We start from the raw sequence: 16118 nt of genomic DNA on the forward strand, positions 1-16118 counted from the left end.
CACTAGTGGAAGCTGTGGTAATGTACTGTTATGAGCAATTCTGTGTTATTTGTGTCTTATTAAATATCTTACCCTCAGTAATGTCCAACTTCCTTTCATGGAGATGTTGCTACAGTGTTTGTATATGTTGTCAACTCGCTTCAAATGGCTAACCTTGCTAGAAGTGTAGCTGCTGCCTATTCTAATCTTGGCATCTTGGTTTTCCGACTGGTTGTACTGGAGCGCGGTCGACGCAGTGGGAAGTCAATTCCTACCTCAGACTTCCGAGGTAACTGGAACGCAGCATTCGACTGGTAAACAAAAGAAGGGGCCTGCCAGCATGTTTTATGTGTAAAATGTAACAGCTTTAGAATGTGATCTTATTGATAAAATTATTTAAATCATTATCGATCAGCATGGACTACAGATATGTCCAGGTCATTTTGAGCTCAGAGTTTGTTGAAATGTTACACACTGTGCCTTTAACCCCATAACAATGGCTTGCAGCATTGACTTAAGACGATCGAATCATTTGTATATTTCTTGATTTATGGGTTGTTACTGATATTAATGGGACTTTATTTTTGTATGAAATCAAATATTATGATGCGTTTGTACTCCAAGCAGTGAAGAATGATTCGGTTATATTCCTCCTGCTGCGACACTTCAATACCGTTGACTGAGGAGCTTGTGCATAATTTTTCCTATTGGTGGAAGTCCCTGTCTGACAAGAATGTGCTCGCATTCCATTGGTCCGTGAATGCTGGTGTCCCGCCCCTCCGCCGGTCGCTCCTTCTTCTCGTGCTCCTGGAACCTTCCACACCGCGCGCCCTGTCAAGATGTACGGCCAGCAGGTTTTAGTGCTCAGTAAGTGACTTCTCTATTAATACTCACAATACGTAACGCTACTCTGTCGTTACTATAACACTACCGCTCAGTCGGGACTACAACCGGCCGTTCTGTTCCGTCCGATTCACGGTTTAGCCTCCTTAAGTCTTCTTACCGGTTAGCGTGAGACGCATGTGCTTCCTCCTGCTAGCAGAGGATGCTAAGCTACGCCCAGCTAGCCATCGTTTTGATTGAGGCTAGGCTGCTAAGCTACGCCCGGCTAGCCATCCTTATAGTTGAAGCTATAGCAGAGGATGCTAGGCTACGCCCAGCTAGCCATCGTTTTTGATTGAAGCTATCCTGCTAAGCTACACCCGGCTAGCTATCCTCTTGTTTGGAGATTAATACCCAGCCTTACTGAACGGGGCGCTAAAGTCTGAGCTCCAAGTTTTAAGAATTATGATCTGCATTTCTGCTGTCATGTGGGGGTCACATTTACAATCAGGGCGTTTAGGCGACGCTTTTATCCAAAGTGCCTTTATTTTAGAAGAAAGAAACAACCATATATGGCTGTGGGTACAGTAAGGATGTTCATAGAATCGCAAGCACTAACCATCACTAGGTTAACCCATAGGCAATCCATGGACTACCTCTGTTGTCTCCCCGTAGACAACAGAGGTAGCTAGGAGAAGATGCTTCACAATAAGTGCGACATACAGTAAGTGCGAACATTAAGTGCGAGGACGCACAACATGCAATAAGTAGGACGGGGTGACTGCAGAGTCTAGGTTGTTACGGTAATGTTATGCATATATATTATATGCAAATTGTTTATAATTGAACTGTGCTTTAGTTGCGCTGTGACACCACATATTTTCCCTTGGAATAAAATCTATTTATTATTGTAACTTTTCTTCAGATCAGAACATCAAGAGGGAGTCTGGCAGGAAGGTGCAGACCGGCAACATCAATGCTGCTAAGGTGAGCCAATGCATACATTAAACTACAAGACATGACCATAGGCCAGCGACTGGTAGCCAGGGCGATGAAGCCGGGAGCCAGACTGCAGCCTCATGGTTTAGTTGTCTTCGTAAGCGGCCGGCCCTGCCCTTCAGACCCCGGGCCAGCCAATCAGAACCCTTTATTTCACATGGGCCAGGGTTGATATGATGATACAGAGAAGAAGGCTTGCATGGATGTGTTCCATGTGTCGGCTGTTAGTGACGTTTTAGTGAATCTGTTCCTGACCTGTTAGTGAATGTGTTAGTAAATTAGAGCGGTCCCAAACTTTTAATCTAGCGATAATTTTTCAGTTAATCTACAATATATTTAAACGGCCTAGGGTCATAAATGTGCCTGTGCGCATTCTGTTGTGTATATACGGTACTGAAACGTGTCTCCACGAATACTGTTGTATATGGTAAAGCGCGTGGCACAGTGGATACTTCTCCAGGTGTACATGAGTTATGCAGGTTCTCAGGGAACGACACTGAACGTAATACTGCCTCTGTTGCCATCTTTAAGCCTAGCAGACAGAAAAATGGTCTTATTTGTTTAATATTCTATTCAGTGACACTGGGGTATAAATCACATGTCCGGTTTAAGATAAACACTAAGTTGGTGCAGCTCTGTGTCAGAAACAGAGCTCAAGGGTGTTTCATTTCCAAGTGCTCATTCATTGCTGTCGTACTCGTATGGTATAACAGCTGGATTTTGCATAATCAGCAAATAACAGATCACTAGAAGGGGTTAGTGTGACTAATTCTCAGACTTTTGAATACCGTGGTCGTTATTTTTTTTGATTGTTCCGTGCTCGTACTGCTTCTCGCGTACTTCTGCTTGCTGCCGCAATAGTGGTCTGATTTCTTCTTCTTCGATTGGCTACAAGCTCTCTGGTGCACTACCGCCTCCACTGGCCTGGAGTGTGGGACAAGAGTTAATCTAGTTGTTTGGGCCGAAGCATCGATGCAAATTATTTTTGTTAACAAATTTTTTGTTTTTGTTGTCGTGTCGTCCCAGCCCTATGGTGAATGTGTTTCTGACATGTTAGTGAATGTGTTCCTGACGTGTTGACATGTTAGTGATTGTGTCCCTGACATGTTAGTGAATGTGTCCCTGACATGTTAGTGACTGTGTCCCTGACATGTTAGTGACTGTGTCCCTGACATGTTAGTGACTGTGTTCCTGACATGTTGACCTGTTAGTGATTTGTGTTCCTGACCTGTCAGTGAATGTCTGTACTCTTGCTTTGGACTTTGCATTGCGGTCCTCATGACTCTAATGGCTCTTGTTCTCCAGACCATAGCCGATGTCATCCGGACCTGTCTGGGCCCGCGGGCCATGATGAAGGTAACTCCCACGACACCCAGGGCGTGGCATTAAGCCTGTTCAGATATTACGCCTGGAAATATATGCACCATCACTTCACCGCTCAATAAGGAACTATCAATTTATTTGACAGAAATGCCTTCAGGTAGTACTGGCCGTGAATAAATTCTCAGCCTGCTATAAAAATCCACTTGTCTTGAACAGTGTTACTGACTCTATGCCTTATGCCATCTAACCCTACCACCTAACCCTACCACCTGACCCTAACCCCACCACCTGACCCTAACCCCACCACCTGACCCTAACCCCACCACCTGACCCTAACCCCACCACCTGACCCTAACCCTACCACCTGAACCTAACCCCACCATCTAACCCTTACCCTCGGTCTAATCCTACCATCTAACCCTGACCCAGATGCTGCTGGACCCAATGGGAGGCATCGTCATGACCAACGACGGCAACGCCATCCTGAGAGAGGTAAGCCTTCATCTCATTGGTTACCTTCTTATGCAGGGAAATGGCTTTGTGTGTTTGGAACATGAAATGTCAACTATAAATCACCTCTTTGCTGAATAGCCTACAATGCTTTAAGTTGCAAAGATGTAGGCTATTAAACAATGAGGTATAGTGACAGAACTCAAGGCATAAATAAACTTAACATGGACTATGATACAGCTTAAACTGACATAACATGGATTCTATATTACATGTTAAAATAGATTTAAAGGTGACATATTATACCACCAGGTGTCAGTGTGACATCACAAGTGGGTGTGTCCACCTAGATGTATGTCCACTTGGTAGGCTGGTAGACTGATCTAGGTAGACACGCACGCTTTTGATGTCAGAAGAAGCAGATTTTCAAAAAGGCTTGTAACGGCTAATCACACTCACACCTTGTGGTATAATGTCTTTGATACGAGTTCTGTGGTGATGTCAAGGTTGAAGCCATGTATTGTGCAGGCCCCCCCCTGGAAAGGGAAGGTGATGCTTTAACTGGTTCCCATGGTAACAGATCCAGGTGCAGCATCCCGCGGCCAAGTCCATGATTGAGATCAGCCGCACCCAGGATGAGGAGGTGGGGGACGGGACCACATCGGTCATCATCCTGGGTAATACTGAGCACACTACGATACTGCTGCTACTGTTGGAATACCACTGACTATATAACCAGTGTTTCCCCCAGCACTGTATGGTTAAGGCTGCCTTAACAACTAATGGCCCCGCCTTGACTACCAATGTATAAAAAACATTGGTAGTCATGTAACAAACTACAAAACTCTCGTAGGGAAAGAAAGCATACTTCCATCAGGTACAAAAAATAAAGATAAATAATACATCGGTAATACTGTTCACAACAATAGTCGTGCCATGAAGATTTTGAATGGAAATGAAACGGCGGCATCAGGTGGTTGAGTATATATCATTGCGAACTGAAACCCTCAACCCCCCCCCAGACATTTTCCACCTGGGGGAAACACTGATTACTACTGTTAATATACCATTAACTATATTACTACTGCTTCTGCTACTAGACTACCACTAACTATATTAGTGCTGCTCCTGCTAGAGTACCACTAACTATATTACTACTGCTGCTAATCTATTACTGCTACCTGGTGATGATGAGGGGCTGAAATGATGATGATGGTTTGTGTTGATGATGCTGTGTGTTGATGGTGATAGTGGTGATGGTTTGTGTTGATGGTGATAGTGGTGATGGTTTGTGTTGATGATGAATGTGTGTTGATGGTGATAGTGGTGATGGTGTGTGTTGATGGTGATAGTGGTGATGGTTTGTGTTGATGATGAATGTGTGTTGATGGTGATAGTGGTGATGGTTTGTGTTGATGGTGATAGTGGTGATGGTGTGTGTTGATGATGAATGTGTGTTGATGGTGATAGTGGTGATGGTGTGTGTTGATGATGAATGTATGTTGATGGTGATAGCGGTGATGGTTTGTGTTGATGATGAATGTGTGTTGATGGTGATAGTGGTGATGGTTTGTGTTGATGGTGATAGTGGTGATGGTTTGTGTTGATGATGAATGTGTGTTGATGGTGATAGTGGTGATGGTGTGTGTTGATGATGAATGTGTTGATGGTGATGGTTTGTGTTGATGGTGATAGTGGTGATGGTTTGTGTTGATGAATGTGTGTTGATGGTGATGGTTTGTGTTGATGATGCTGTGTGTTGATGGTGATAGTGGTGATGGTTTGTGTTGATGATGAATGTGTGTTGATGGTGATAGTGGTGATGGTTTGTGTTGATGATGCTGTGTGTTGATGGTGATAGTGGTGATGGTTTGTGTTGATGATGAATGTGTGTTGATGGTGATAGTGGTGATGGTTTGTGTTGATGATGAATGTGTGTTGATGGTGATAGTGGTGATGGTGTGTGTTGATGATGAATGTGTGTTGATGGTGATAGTGGTGATGGTTTGTGTTGATGATGAATGTGTGTTGATGGTGATAGTGGTGATGGTTTGTGTTGATGATGAATGTGTGTTGATGGTGATAGTGGTGATGGTGTGTGTTGATGATGAATGTGTGTTGATGGTGATAGTGGTGATGGTGTGTGTTGATGATGAATGTGTGTTGATGGTGATAGTGGTGATGGTTTGTGTTGATGATGATTGTGTGTTGCAGCTGGGGAGATGCTGTCAGTGGCTGAGCAGTTCCTGGAGCAGCAGATGCATCCCACAGTGATCATCGGAGCCTACCGCCACGCCCTGGAAGACATGCTGGAGACCCTCCGAGAGATCAGGTACCCCAGGACCACTACTGGGATAAAGGGGGTTGAAAAGGGGGTTTGATAAAGGGGTTAAAGTGTGACAAAGGACTGTAACTGATAAAAAAACACTCTGGTTTAGGACTGAGTAGCTATGATAATGGTTTGGTATTGTGGTGCCTGAGCAGGTTGGTAGTGATGGTGTCTCAGACTAGTGTACTGACGGAGGTGGTGAGGGCGTCTCAGACTAGTGTACTGACGGAGGTGGTGAGGGCGTCTCAGACTAGTGTACTGACGGAGGTGGTGACGGTGTCTCTCTCAGTGTCCCCGTGGACCTCACGGACCGCTCCGTCATGCTGAAGATCATCAACTCGGCCATCAACACCAAGGCGCTGAGCCGCTGGTCCGACATGGCCTGCAACATCGCCCTGGACGCCGTCAAGATCGTGGAGCTGGAGGAGAACGGCCGCAAGGAGATCGACATCAAGAAGTACGCCAAAGTGGAGAAGGTAAGGCCACCCTGCGGACTGAAGACCACGTTTAAAAATGGAAATCTAATATTTAGCATTTTTGGAACTTTTTTTTTGGACGTACGGTTTTTACGGTAGCGGCAGCCAAGTGGGAGATGTGTTTACCTATTTCGACCTTTAATCTTTGTTATTGTTCAAATAAAATACAAACTGCTACAGTTAGGGTTAGTAATTTGTCTCAGGTTACACTAACATGTGTTCTCTGGTCACAATTACATGTGTTGGTCACACTAACATGTGGTGTGTTCTCAGGCCACACTCACATGTGGTGTGTTCTCAGGCCACACTAACATGTGGTGGTCACACTAACATGTGGTGTGTTCTCAGGCCACACTCACATGTGGTGTGTTCTCAGGCCACACTTACATTTGGTGGTCACACTCACATGTGGTGTGTTCTCAGGCCACACTAACATGTGGTGGTCACACTCACATGTGGTGTGTTCTCAGGCCACACTAACATGTGGTGGTCACACTAACATGTGGTGTGTTCTCAGGCCACACTCACATGTGGTGGTCACACTAACATTTGGTGTGTTCTCAGGCCACACTAACATGTGGTGGTCACACTAACATGTGGTGTGTTCTCAGGCCACACTAACATGTGGTGTGTTCTCAGGCCACACTTACATGTGGTGTGTCCTCAGGCCAAACTTACATGTGGTGTGTCCTCAGGCCACACTAACATGTGGTGTGTCCTCAGGCCACACTAACATGTGGTGTGTTCTCAGGCCACACTAACATGTGGTGTGTTCTCAGGCCACACTAACATGTGGTGTGTTCTCAGGCCACACTAACATGTGGTGTGTTCTCAGGCCACACTAACATGTGGTGTGTTCTCAGGCCACACTAACATGTGACGTGTTCTCAGGCCACACTAACATGTGGTGTGTTCTCAGGCCACACTAACATGGGCTGTGTTCTCAGGCCACACTAACATGTGGTGGTCACACTAACATACTAACATGTGGTGTGTTCTCAGGCCACACTAACATGGGGTGCGTTCTCAGGCCACACTAACATGTGGTGGTCACGCTAACATGTGACGTGTTCTCAGGCCACACTAACATGTGGTGTGTTCTCAGGCCACATTAACATGCAGAGGCCACACTAACATGCGGTGTGTGTCAGGTTCCAGGGGGGATCATCGAGGACTCGTGTGTGCTGAGGGGCGTGATGGTCAACAAGGACGTCACTCACCCCAGGATGAAGCGTCTCATTAAGAACCCCAGGATCATCCTTCTGGACTGTTCTCTGGAGTACAAGAAAGGAGAGAGCCAGGTATGGGCACTACGTGATACTGTGTACTCTGGTACTAGCACTATGTGGTCTACGCACAGTTCTCTGGTACCAGTACTACGTGATACTGTGTACTCTGGTACTAGCACTATGTGGTCTACGCACAGTTCTCTGGTACCAGTACTACGTGGTACTGTGTACTCTGGTACTAGCACTACGTGGTCAACGCACAGTTCTCTGGTACCAGTACCACCATGGTAAACACACATCACTCTGGTACTATTACTATACACTCGTACTGCATGGTGGTACTACGTACTAGTACTACATAGTATGTAGTAGGTACTACTAGTACATTGTAAACACGCAGAACTCTGGTACTAGTACTACATTGTAATCAGTACTCTCAAACTAGTACTGCATGGCGAACAGTACTGTTACTAGTACTACATGGTAATAGTACTCTGGTCCCAGTACTACATGGTAATAGTACTATGGTCCCAGTACTACATGGTACTAGTTCTCTGGTCCCAGTACTACATGGTACTAGTACTCTGGTCCCAGTACTACGTGGTAATAGTACTACATGGTCCCAGTAAAACCTCGGCTCCCTGCAGACTGACATCGAGATCAGCCGTGAGGAGGACTTCTCCCGGATCCTCCAGATGGAGGAAGAGTACATCCAGCAGATCTGTGGAGACATCGTCAGGATGAAACCCGACCTGGTGTTCACCGAGAAGGGCGTCTCAGGTACTCATACTCATATCAATACATGTTAATGTATATTAATACATGTTAATGAATATTAATGTACCCAGAAGGGCGTCTCAGGTACTCATACTCATATCAATACATGTTAATGTATATTATTGTACCCAGAAGGGTGTCACAGGTACTCATACTCATATTAATACATGTTAATGTATATTATTGTACCCAGAAGGGCGTCTAAGGTACTGATACATATATTAATACATGTTAATGTGCCCAGAAGGCGTCTCAGGCACTCATACAAATATTAATACATGTTAATGTATATTAATACAAATATTAATACATGATTAATGTATATTATTGTACCCAGAAGGGCGTCTCAGGTAATGATACATATATTTATACATGGTTAATGTATATTAATGCATAGATTAACATATGGTTAATGTACCGAGAAGGGTGTCCCAGGTACTAATGCATATATTAATACATGGTTAATGTATATTAATACATATAAATACATGATTAATGTACTGAGAAGGCTGTCTCAGGTACTTTGTGTGCAGAAATGTAACTAACGTATGTTCTCCCAGACCTGGCTCAGCACTACCTGGAGAACCTGTTTAGTAATATAATAATGTACATGTTTATTAATCGAATGCCTATATAATGTGTGTTCTCCCAGACCTGGCTCAGCACTACCTGGAGAACCTGTTTAGTAATATAATAATGTACATGTTTATTAATCGAATGCCTATATAATGTGTGTTCTCCCAGACCTGGCTCAGCACTACCTGGAGAACCTGTTTAGTAATATAATAATGTACATGTTTATTAATCGAATGCCTATATAATGTGTGTTCTCCCAGACCTGGCTCAGCACTACCTGGAGAACCTGTTTAGTAATATAATAATGTACATGTTTATTAATCGAATGCCTATATAATGTGTGTTCTCCCAGACCTGGCTCAGCACTACCTGGAGAACCTGTTTAGTAATATAATAATGTACATGTTTATTAATCGAATGCCTATATAATGTGTGTTCTCCCAGACCTGGCTCAGCACTACCTGGTCAAGGCCAACATCACGGCCATCCGCCGGGTCCGGAAGACGGACAACAACCGCATCGCCAGGTAGCTTCAGCCAACCTCCACCCACTGACGCATACACCACACGCCCCGTACCTCCACCCACTGACGCATACACCACACGCCCCGTACCTCCACCCACTGACTCATACACCCCCTGACACGCGTCCCCGACGCATGCACCACCTGTTCTCATGCCCCAGCCTCCATCCACTGACGGTCTGTGTCTTTGTCAGGGCGTGCGGGGCGCGTATCGCCAGCCGGACAGACGAGCTCCGCGAGGAGGACGTCGGGACGGGAGCCGGTCTCTTCGAGGTCAAGAAGATCGGAGACGAGTATTTCACCTTCGTCACCGAATGCAAAGACCCCAAGGCCTGCACCATCCTGCTGAGAGGGGCGAGCAAGGAGATCCTCGCGGTGAGGCAATGTTCAGTGATCCCTTCAGGGGGTTCTGTCTGACGTTCATTGATCCCTTCAGGGGGTTCTGTCTGACGTTCATTGATCCCTTCAGGGGGTTCTGTCTGACGTTCATTGATCCCTTCAGGGGGTTCTGTCTGACGTTCATTGATCCCTTCAGGGGGTTCTGTCTGACGTTCATTGATCCCTTCAGGGGGTTCTGTCTGACGTTCATTGATCCCTTCAGGGGGTTCTGTCTGACGTTCATTGATCCCTTCAGGGGGTTCTGTCTGACGTTCATTGATCCCTTCAGGGGGTTCTGTCTGACGTTCATTGATCCCTTCAGGGGGTTCTGTCTGACGTTCATTGATCCCTTCAGGGGGTTCTGTCTGACGTTCATTGATCCCTTCAGGGGGTTCTGTCTGACGTTCATTGATCCCTTCAGGGGGTTCTGTCTGACGTTCATTGATCCCTTCAGGGGGTTCTGTCTGACGTTCATTGATCCCTTCAGGGGGTTCTGTCTGACGTTCATTGATCCCTTCAGGGGGTTCTGTCGGTCTCAGGAGGTCATTGGAGGTTCATGAGGGTTCAGGAGGTTGATGAGGAGGGTGTATAATCTGTGGGTGGTGTATACTCTTGAGGGTGGTGTATACTCTCGAGGGTGGTGTATACTCTCGAGGGTGGTGTATACTCTCGAGGGTGGTGTATACTCTCGAGGGTGGTGTATACTCTCGAGGGTGGTGTATACTCTCGAGGGTGGTGTATACTCTCGAGGGTGGTGTATACTCTTGAGGCTGGTGTATACTCTGAGGGTGGTGTATAATCTGTGGGTGGTGTATACTCTTGAGAGTGGTGTATACTCTTGAGGCTGGTGTATACTCTGAGGCTGGTGTATACTCTGAGGCTGGTGTATACTCTTGAGGGTGGTGTATAATCTGAGGGTGGTGTTTCTGTGCAGGAGGTGGAGAGGAACCTGCAGGACGCCATGCAGGTGTGCCGCAACGTGCTGCTGGACCCCTTCCTGCTGCCCGGGGGCGGCGCCGTGGAGATGGCGGTGTCCAAGCGCCTGACGGAGCGCTCCCGGGCGCTGACGGGCGTGGAGCAGTGGCCGTACCGCGCTGTGGCCACCGCCCTGGAGGTCCTCCCCCGGACCCTCATCCAGAACTGTGGAGCCTCCACCATCCGGGTCCTCACCTCCCTCAGGGTGCGTCCCCCCAGTACCCTCGCCCCGATGTCGCGGTAGAGGGGAGACTTGACTGTCATTAGGATAAAGACCGAATGTGAAGGGAAACAAGGTCGTTTTGGTGATACTGACTCAAGATGGACTGTATATAACGCATGTTAAACTGACTACAATCTCTGCGTTATACGTTACACGTGCTATTGATACTCACGCAGAATAAACCAAACAGTATTTCTTTTATTTTGTGATGATGGAATCACGGTCCAAGTGTGGGGGTTGGGTGTCGGGGGTTGATGTTGAGTGTTTGTCTTCAGGCTAAACACACGGAGGAGAACAGCACCTCCTGGGGCGTAAACGGAGAGACCGGGACGCTGGCCGACATGTCTGCTCTGGGCATCGTGGAGCCGCTGGCCGTCAAGGCCCAGACCTACAAGACTGCTGTGGAGGTACTGACCCCAACCCTAAGTATTGACCCCAACCACTGACCCCAACCCCCAAGTACTGACACCAACCCCCAAGTACTGACCCCAACCCCCAAGTACTGACCCCAACCCCCAAGTACTGACCCCAACCCCCAAGTACTGACCCCAACCCCCAAGTACTGACCCCAACCCTAAAGCCCGATGGCACTACTGACTAACCCAGCCTCCCTGTTAACGTGTGACTAACCTTTCTCTCTGAGGATAATGACTCGCCTCGTCTGAGGATGACAGTGATCTAAAACCTAGCTGTCTCTCTCAGACCGCCATCCTGTTGCTGCGTATCGACGACATCGTCTCTGGCCACAAGAAGAAGGGTGACGATCAGAGTGGAGGACCAGGAGCTGAGTAGACCAGGAGCTGAGTAGACCAGGAGCTGAGTAGACCAGGAGCTGAGTAGACCAGGAGCTGAGTAGACCAGGAGCTGAGTAGACCAGGAGCTGAGAAGGACCGGTCTGTCCAGCCGTTACTGATGAAACTCCTCTTTAACCCCGTTGTTAATGTTGTCCATTAAAGATGTTGAAATCAAGAAGCTCTCCTTCTGCCCTGTCTTCTGCCCCGTGGTTACCGGTATCGTATGCTATCCGCGGTATACTCTGTATCGCATGCTATCCGCTGTATCGTGCGGTATACTCTGTATCGCATGCTATCCGCTGTATCGTGCGGTATACTCTGTATCGCATGTTATCCGCGGTATCGTGCGGTATACTCTGTATCGTATGCTATCCGCGGTATAGTGCGGTATACTCTGTATCGTATGCTATACGCGGTATCGTACGGTATACTCTGTATCGTATGCTATCCGCGGTATACTCTGTACCGCATGCTATCCGTGGTATCTTACGGTATACTCTGTACCGCATGCTATCCGTGGTATCTTACGGTATACTCTGTATCGCATGCTATCCGCGGTATCGTACGGTATACTCTGTATCGTATACTATCCGTGGTATCGTGCGGTATACTCTGTATCGCATGCTATCCGCGGTATCGTACGTTATTCGCGGTATCGTACGTTATCCGACGCTGAGGATCTATTATTGGAGTCAGTGGGAGTTTACATTTCTACCTTGAATAAATTGTCTGTTTTTGCACCTTGTGCATTATCAGTTGGTAGTTCTATAAGGCCATAGCGGAACCTCTGCCGAGTACCTGGGTCAATATTTGATGCCAGTAGACTCAGCAAAGAGAGGTTACCTGATACGCTTGTATTTACGAGCAGTCCATTAAATAGACGGATGGACAGAGTTAAACATGTGCTAGGGTTACTTGTTTATACGAATAAAGGGAATATTGCCTCTGGGTTGCCAGTGTAGATAAGTCGAGTAAAAGCAGCGCTGACAGGCTCCTCGTACAGACGGCCTCCATGAAGTCCCCCAAACCAATAGACAGAGTTCACCGTGGCCTAGGATTATACGTCTATTATCAAAGTTGAGAATTTGATCTTTCTAGGGGTGTGTCAGATGATTTCTCCTCCGTTCAATTGCCTTAAAAAGTCTTTGCACTGGGGGAGAGAGGTGCTTTAACCGGACACGCTTCAGTGATGAAAGGGGCGTTTTCACCAACCTGAAATAAATGTCATGTTTCAGAGTGAATACCGGGGGGTCATGGGCTGGGTGCAATATCAGTATGAAGTTCTATAGGGCCACAGCATAACATGTAACAATCGTAAACATTGTGCTTGCGGTTCTAGAAACAATATTTAGTTTTATTACACGGGTCTTAATGCTGTAGAATGCTCCATTCACTTGAATGGGCCTTCCCGACTTCACGCAGTCAATTATGTTTTGATAATTGTCCGCATATAATGACAGCTGTGAATCAGTGGCAAAAAATGTTTGCATCCGACTCACGTTTTGGTATCACTCCGCAGTCCGGTAACTTAACCGGACAGTATTCGGTTGATAAGCGCTGTCAACGTCTTTTGCGAACTATTTCTCTGCTGATCAGAACTACGAATGGTAACAAATAAATTGCAAAAAGTCACACCGTGAGAATTTATTTTTTCGTTTTGGCAAGTTGCCGTGTAAGCGGGATAATATAGAACGCCGGTCATTATCGAAAATAAGCCTGGTATTTTCCCGATAACGACCGGCGTTCTATACATTATCCCTTACATATTTAAAATATAAATCTTTTCTTATTTTAATATAAAGCAAAGCAGAAAGACTGGAGTGTAGGAGGACAGGGAAACCGCAGTGCTGGAAAGAGGGGAAAAAAGCACTGGTAAAGGCAAAGGGCAAAAACAAGTGTTTTTAATTTATTTTTAATTTCACACAAAAATACTTTTAAAAAGTGTCACCGAGTGTTCTTATTGTTAGCCCTGCTTCATATAGTAGGTCTGGCCATCGCTAACAGGCTTTCATGTGTCACTGAAACAGTCTCTTTTTTGAAAATGTAGCATTTATCATCTTTAGGGTTGGGCGCAGTGCATTGTGATGGAAATTATTATTTTATCATTATATCCTTTATTTAACCAGGTTTAGTCTCATTGAGATTAAAATATATTTTACAAGAGAGACCTGGCCAAGATGGACAGCAGTACACAGTTCCAACATAAAACACAAGAAACAGTACAAGTTCAATGCTAAGTACAATAGTAATAATACATTTAGATCTTTGACTAAAAAAATTGCACTTTCCAATTGAGTCTGACATCAAATTCTTTACAACAGCTTTAGATTCACTTAGAGTACATTCATGTTCAAGCTAACATCAGTACCTTATTGGACCACAGATTTGTAGTGCCAGTCCTGAATAGCTTCTTCTACACAGAGTGGTCAACGCAACGCCATATAGGCCTACAGCAGTATGTGTTTGAGAGGAGTCAGACACCGTGTGCGTCAGTCACCTCTCCGAGTCACACCTGAACCAACGATACCACAGGAGATTAAAAGGAAGTTTCCAGTCGCCCCTCATGTAAAAGCAATTAACCTCAGGCTTCCCTCAAACGTTAATTAATGGCGACATGGCAGTGGCACTTTGCGCTAATATAATGAGAACTATAATTACAGAATTACAACGTGGCGAGGTTATATCAAAACATTCCTCGCCAGCAAACATTCTGCAGGCATTCCTGATGCACAATAATTCAGCACCGAGCTCTGATCTATTATGTCAAGCATTTGTTCGCCCACCTGTTTTCATTGTGCAGTAACTCGGAATGAGAACGCTCCCACAGTGGCTGGCAGGTAGGTGGCTGCCCCCTAACCGCAGGTCTTCCTCCACTTGACTCATCATCCTCAGAACGAGCCAAGAACGCGGAAAATACGACCAGGAAAGAGTGAAGACGGGACTAAATAGAAATCTGCAGAGGGCCTGTTTGAGTAGTTGGCCTGCAGACCATGGACCTGAGACAGGCCTATAGACCTAAGATAGGCATATCAATTTAGGATTTCTTTATTTTCAAACCAAAGACAATGAAATAAGACATGAAATCTTTTCAAACAAAAGACTGAAATAAGACATGAAATCTGTTTTGATGACATTTTTATTGTTCGCCTTCAGAGAAAATAACAAAACTAGACATTCCCTAACCTGGGATTGCTTCTGAATTTGGTCCAACTTCGGAATACATTCTGCTTTCTGACACAAAACATTCAGGGACGGTTTTATCGGGTGTGTCGATGTAACCGTTCTGCATTGGGATATTGTGAGAAGGAGGCCAACCGTTACCCTGATCTCATGATTTAAACATGAAACACAAATGACATGCGTTGCCCACAAAAACAGATCTTTAAGAATGATATCTCACTATGTGATCCCCAACGAAGCCCTAACCTGCGACGATCTCATCAATTAAAGTAATCTTTTTCGACGCAAAAGTAAACTAAACACAAGCACCCTCTGCTGGTCAGATCTATAAACGACCCTCTTCAAAGGGACCGAAGCTCCGTGAAGCCCTCACCATTTTACATCAATTCTCTGTTTTACATTCTCTTGGAAAATCTGTCGTCACAGCTCATCCGTGCAGTCTGGTAAATGTGCGCTTTTTAATTGGATATCAGTCCTCATCTCCATCCTGCGAGCTCCATGAGCAGACCGGGTCCGTCCCGTTGGTCCCCCCTCACCCCCCTCTGGGGCCCCGGGGACACACGGGGGTGAGGGGGGGTACAGTATTCAGACGGTTCACTAGTGGAATGGCGGCCTGGCTGCAGCGCCATGGCATGTAAACCAGGTTTAGTTAGTGTGTGTTAGTGTGTGTGTGTGTGTGTGTGTGTGTATGTCTGAGGACCTTAACGCACACAACCGCGAAACGTAAAAAAATACCCTCCCTAAGCATCACCCATTCACTCTCCAGCCAGCCATCCCTCTCCTCCCTCTCCTCCTCCCTCCCCCCCCCCTACTCTGCTATCACCATCCCCCCCCTCTCCCCCCCCCTCCCCCACTCTGCTATCACCATCCCCCCCTCTCCCCCCCCCTCCCCCACTCTGCTATCACCATCCCCCCCCCTCTCCCCCCCCTCCCCCACTCTGCTATCACCATCCCCCCCCCTCCCCCACTCTGCTATCACCATCCCCCCCCCTCTCCCCCCCCCTCCCCCACTCTGCTATCACCATCCCCCCCCCTCTCCCCCCCCTCCCCTACTCTGCTATCACCATCCCCCCCCCCTCCCCCAC

At 46.5% G+C, this 16118-nt stretch overlaps 1 protein-coding gene across 1 annotated transcript; it reads left to right on the top strand.

The window, feature by feature from the left end:
• The first annotated feature begins 778 nt into the window (after positions 1-778).
• Positions 779-12017, top strand: cct3 (chaperonin containing TCP1, subunit 3 (gamma)). Its single transcript, XM_079749848.1, has 14 exons — positions 779-846; positions 1727-1788; positions 3106-3156; positions 3553-3615; positions 4154-4250; positions 5788-5905; positions 6192-6378; positions 7530-7679; positions 8255-8387; positions 9405-9486; positions 9678-9858; positions 10796-11041; positions 11335-11466; positions 11762-12017. The coding sequence occupies exons 1-14, from the start codon at positions 819-821 to the stop codon at positions 11849-11851; spliced, it is 1620 nt and encodes a 539-aa protein (XP_079605974.1). The 5' UTR covers positions 779-818; the 3' UTR covers positions 11852-12017.
• Positions 12018-16118: the final 4101 nt, after the last annotated feature.

The sequence above is a fragment of the Pollachius pollachius genome (assembly GCF_949987615.1).
Source record: "Pollachius pollachius genome assembly, chromosome: 13".
Classification (NCBI taxonomy): domain Eukaryota; kingdom Metazoa; phylum Chordata; class Actinopteri; order Gadiformes; family Gadidae; genus Pollachius; species Pollachius pollachius.

Excerpts from the sequence above, each read along its gene's own strand:
- cct3 (XM_079749848.1), top strand. The coding sequence starts at position 819 with ATGTACGGCCAGCAGGTTTTAGTGCTCA. Across the intron at positions 3,616-4,153 it reads GCAACGCCATCCTGAGAGAG|ATCCAGGTGCAGCATCCCGC; the intron begins GTAAGCCTTCAT and ends CCATGGTAACAG. Across the intron at positions 11,042-11,334 it reads GGGTCCTCACCTCCCTCAGG|GCTAAACACACGGAGGAGAA; the intron begins GTGCGTCCCCCC and ends GTTTGTCTTCAG.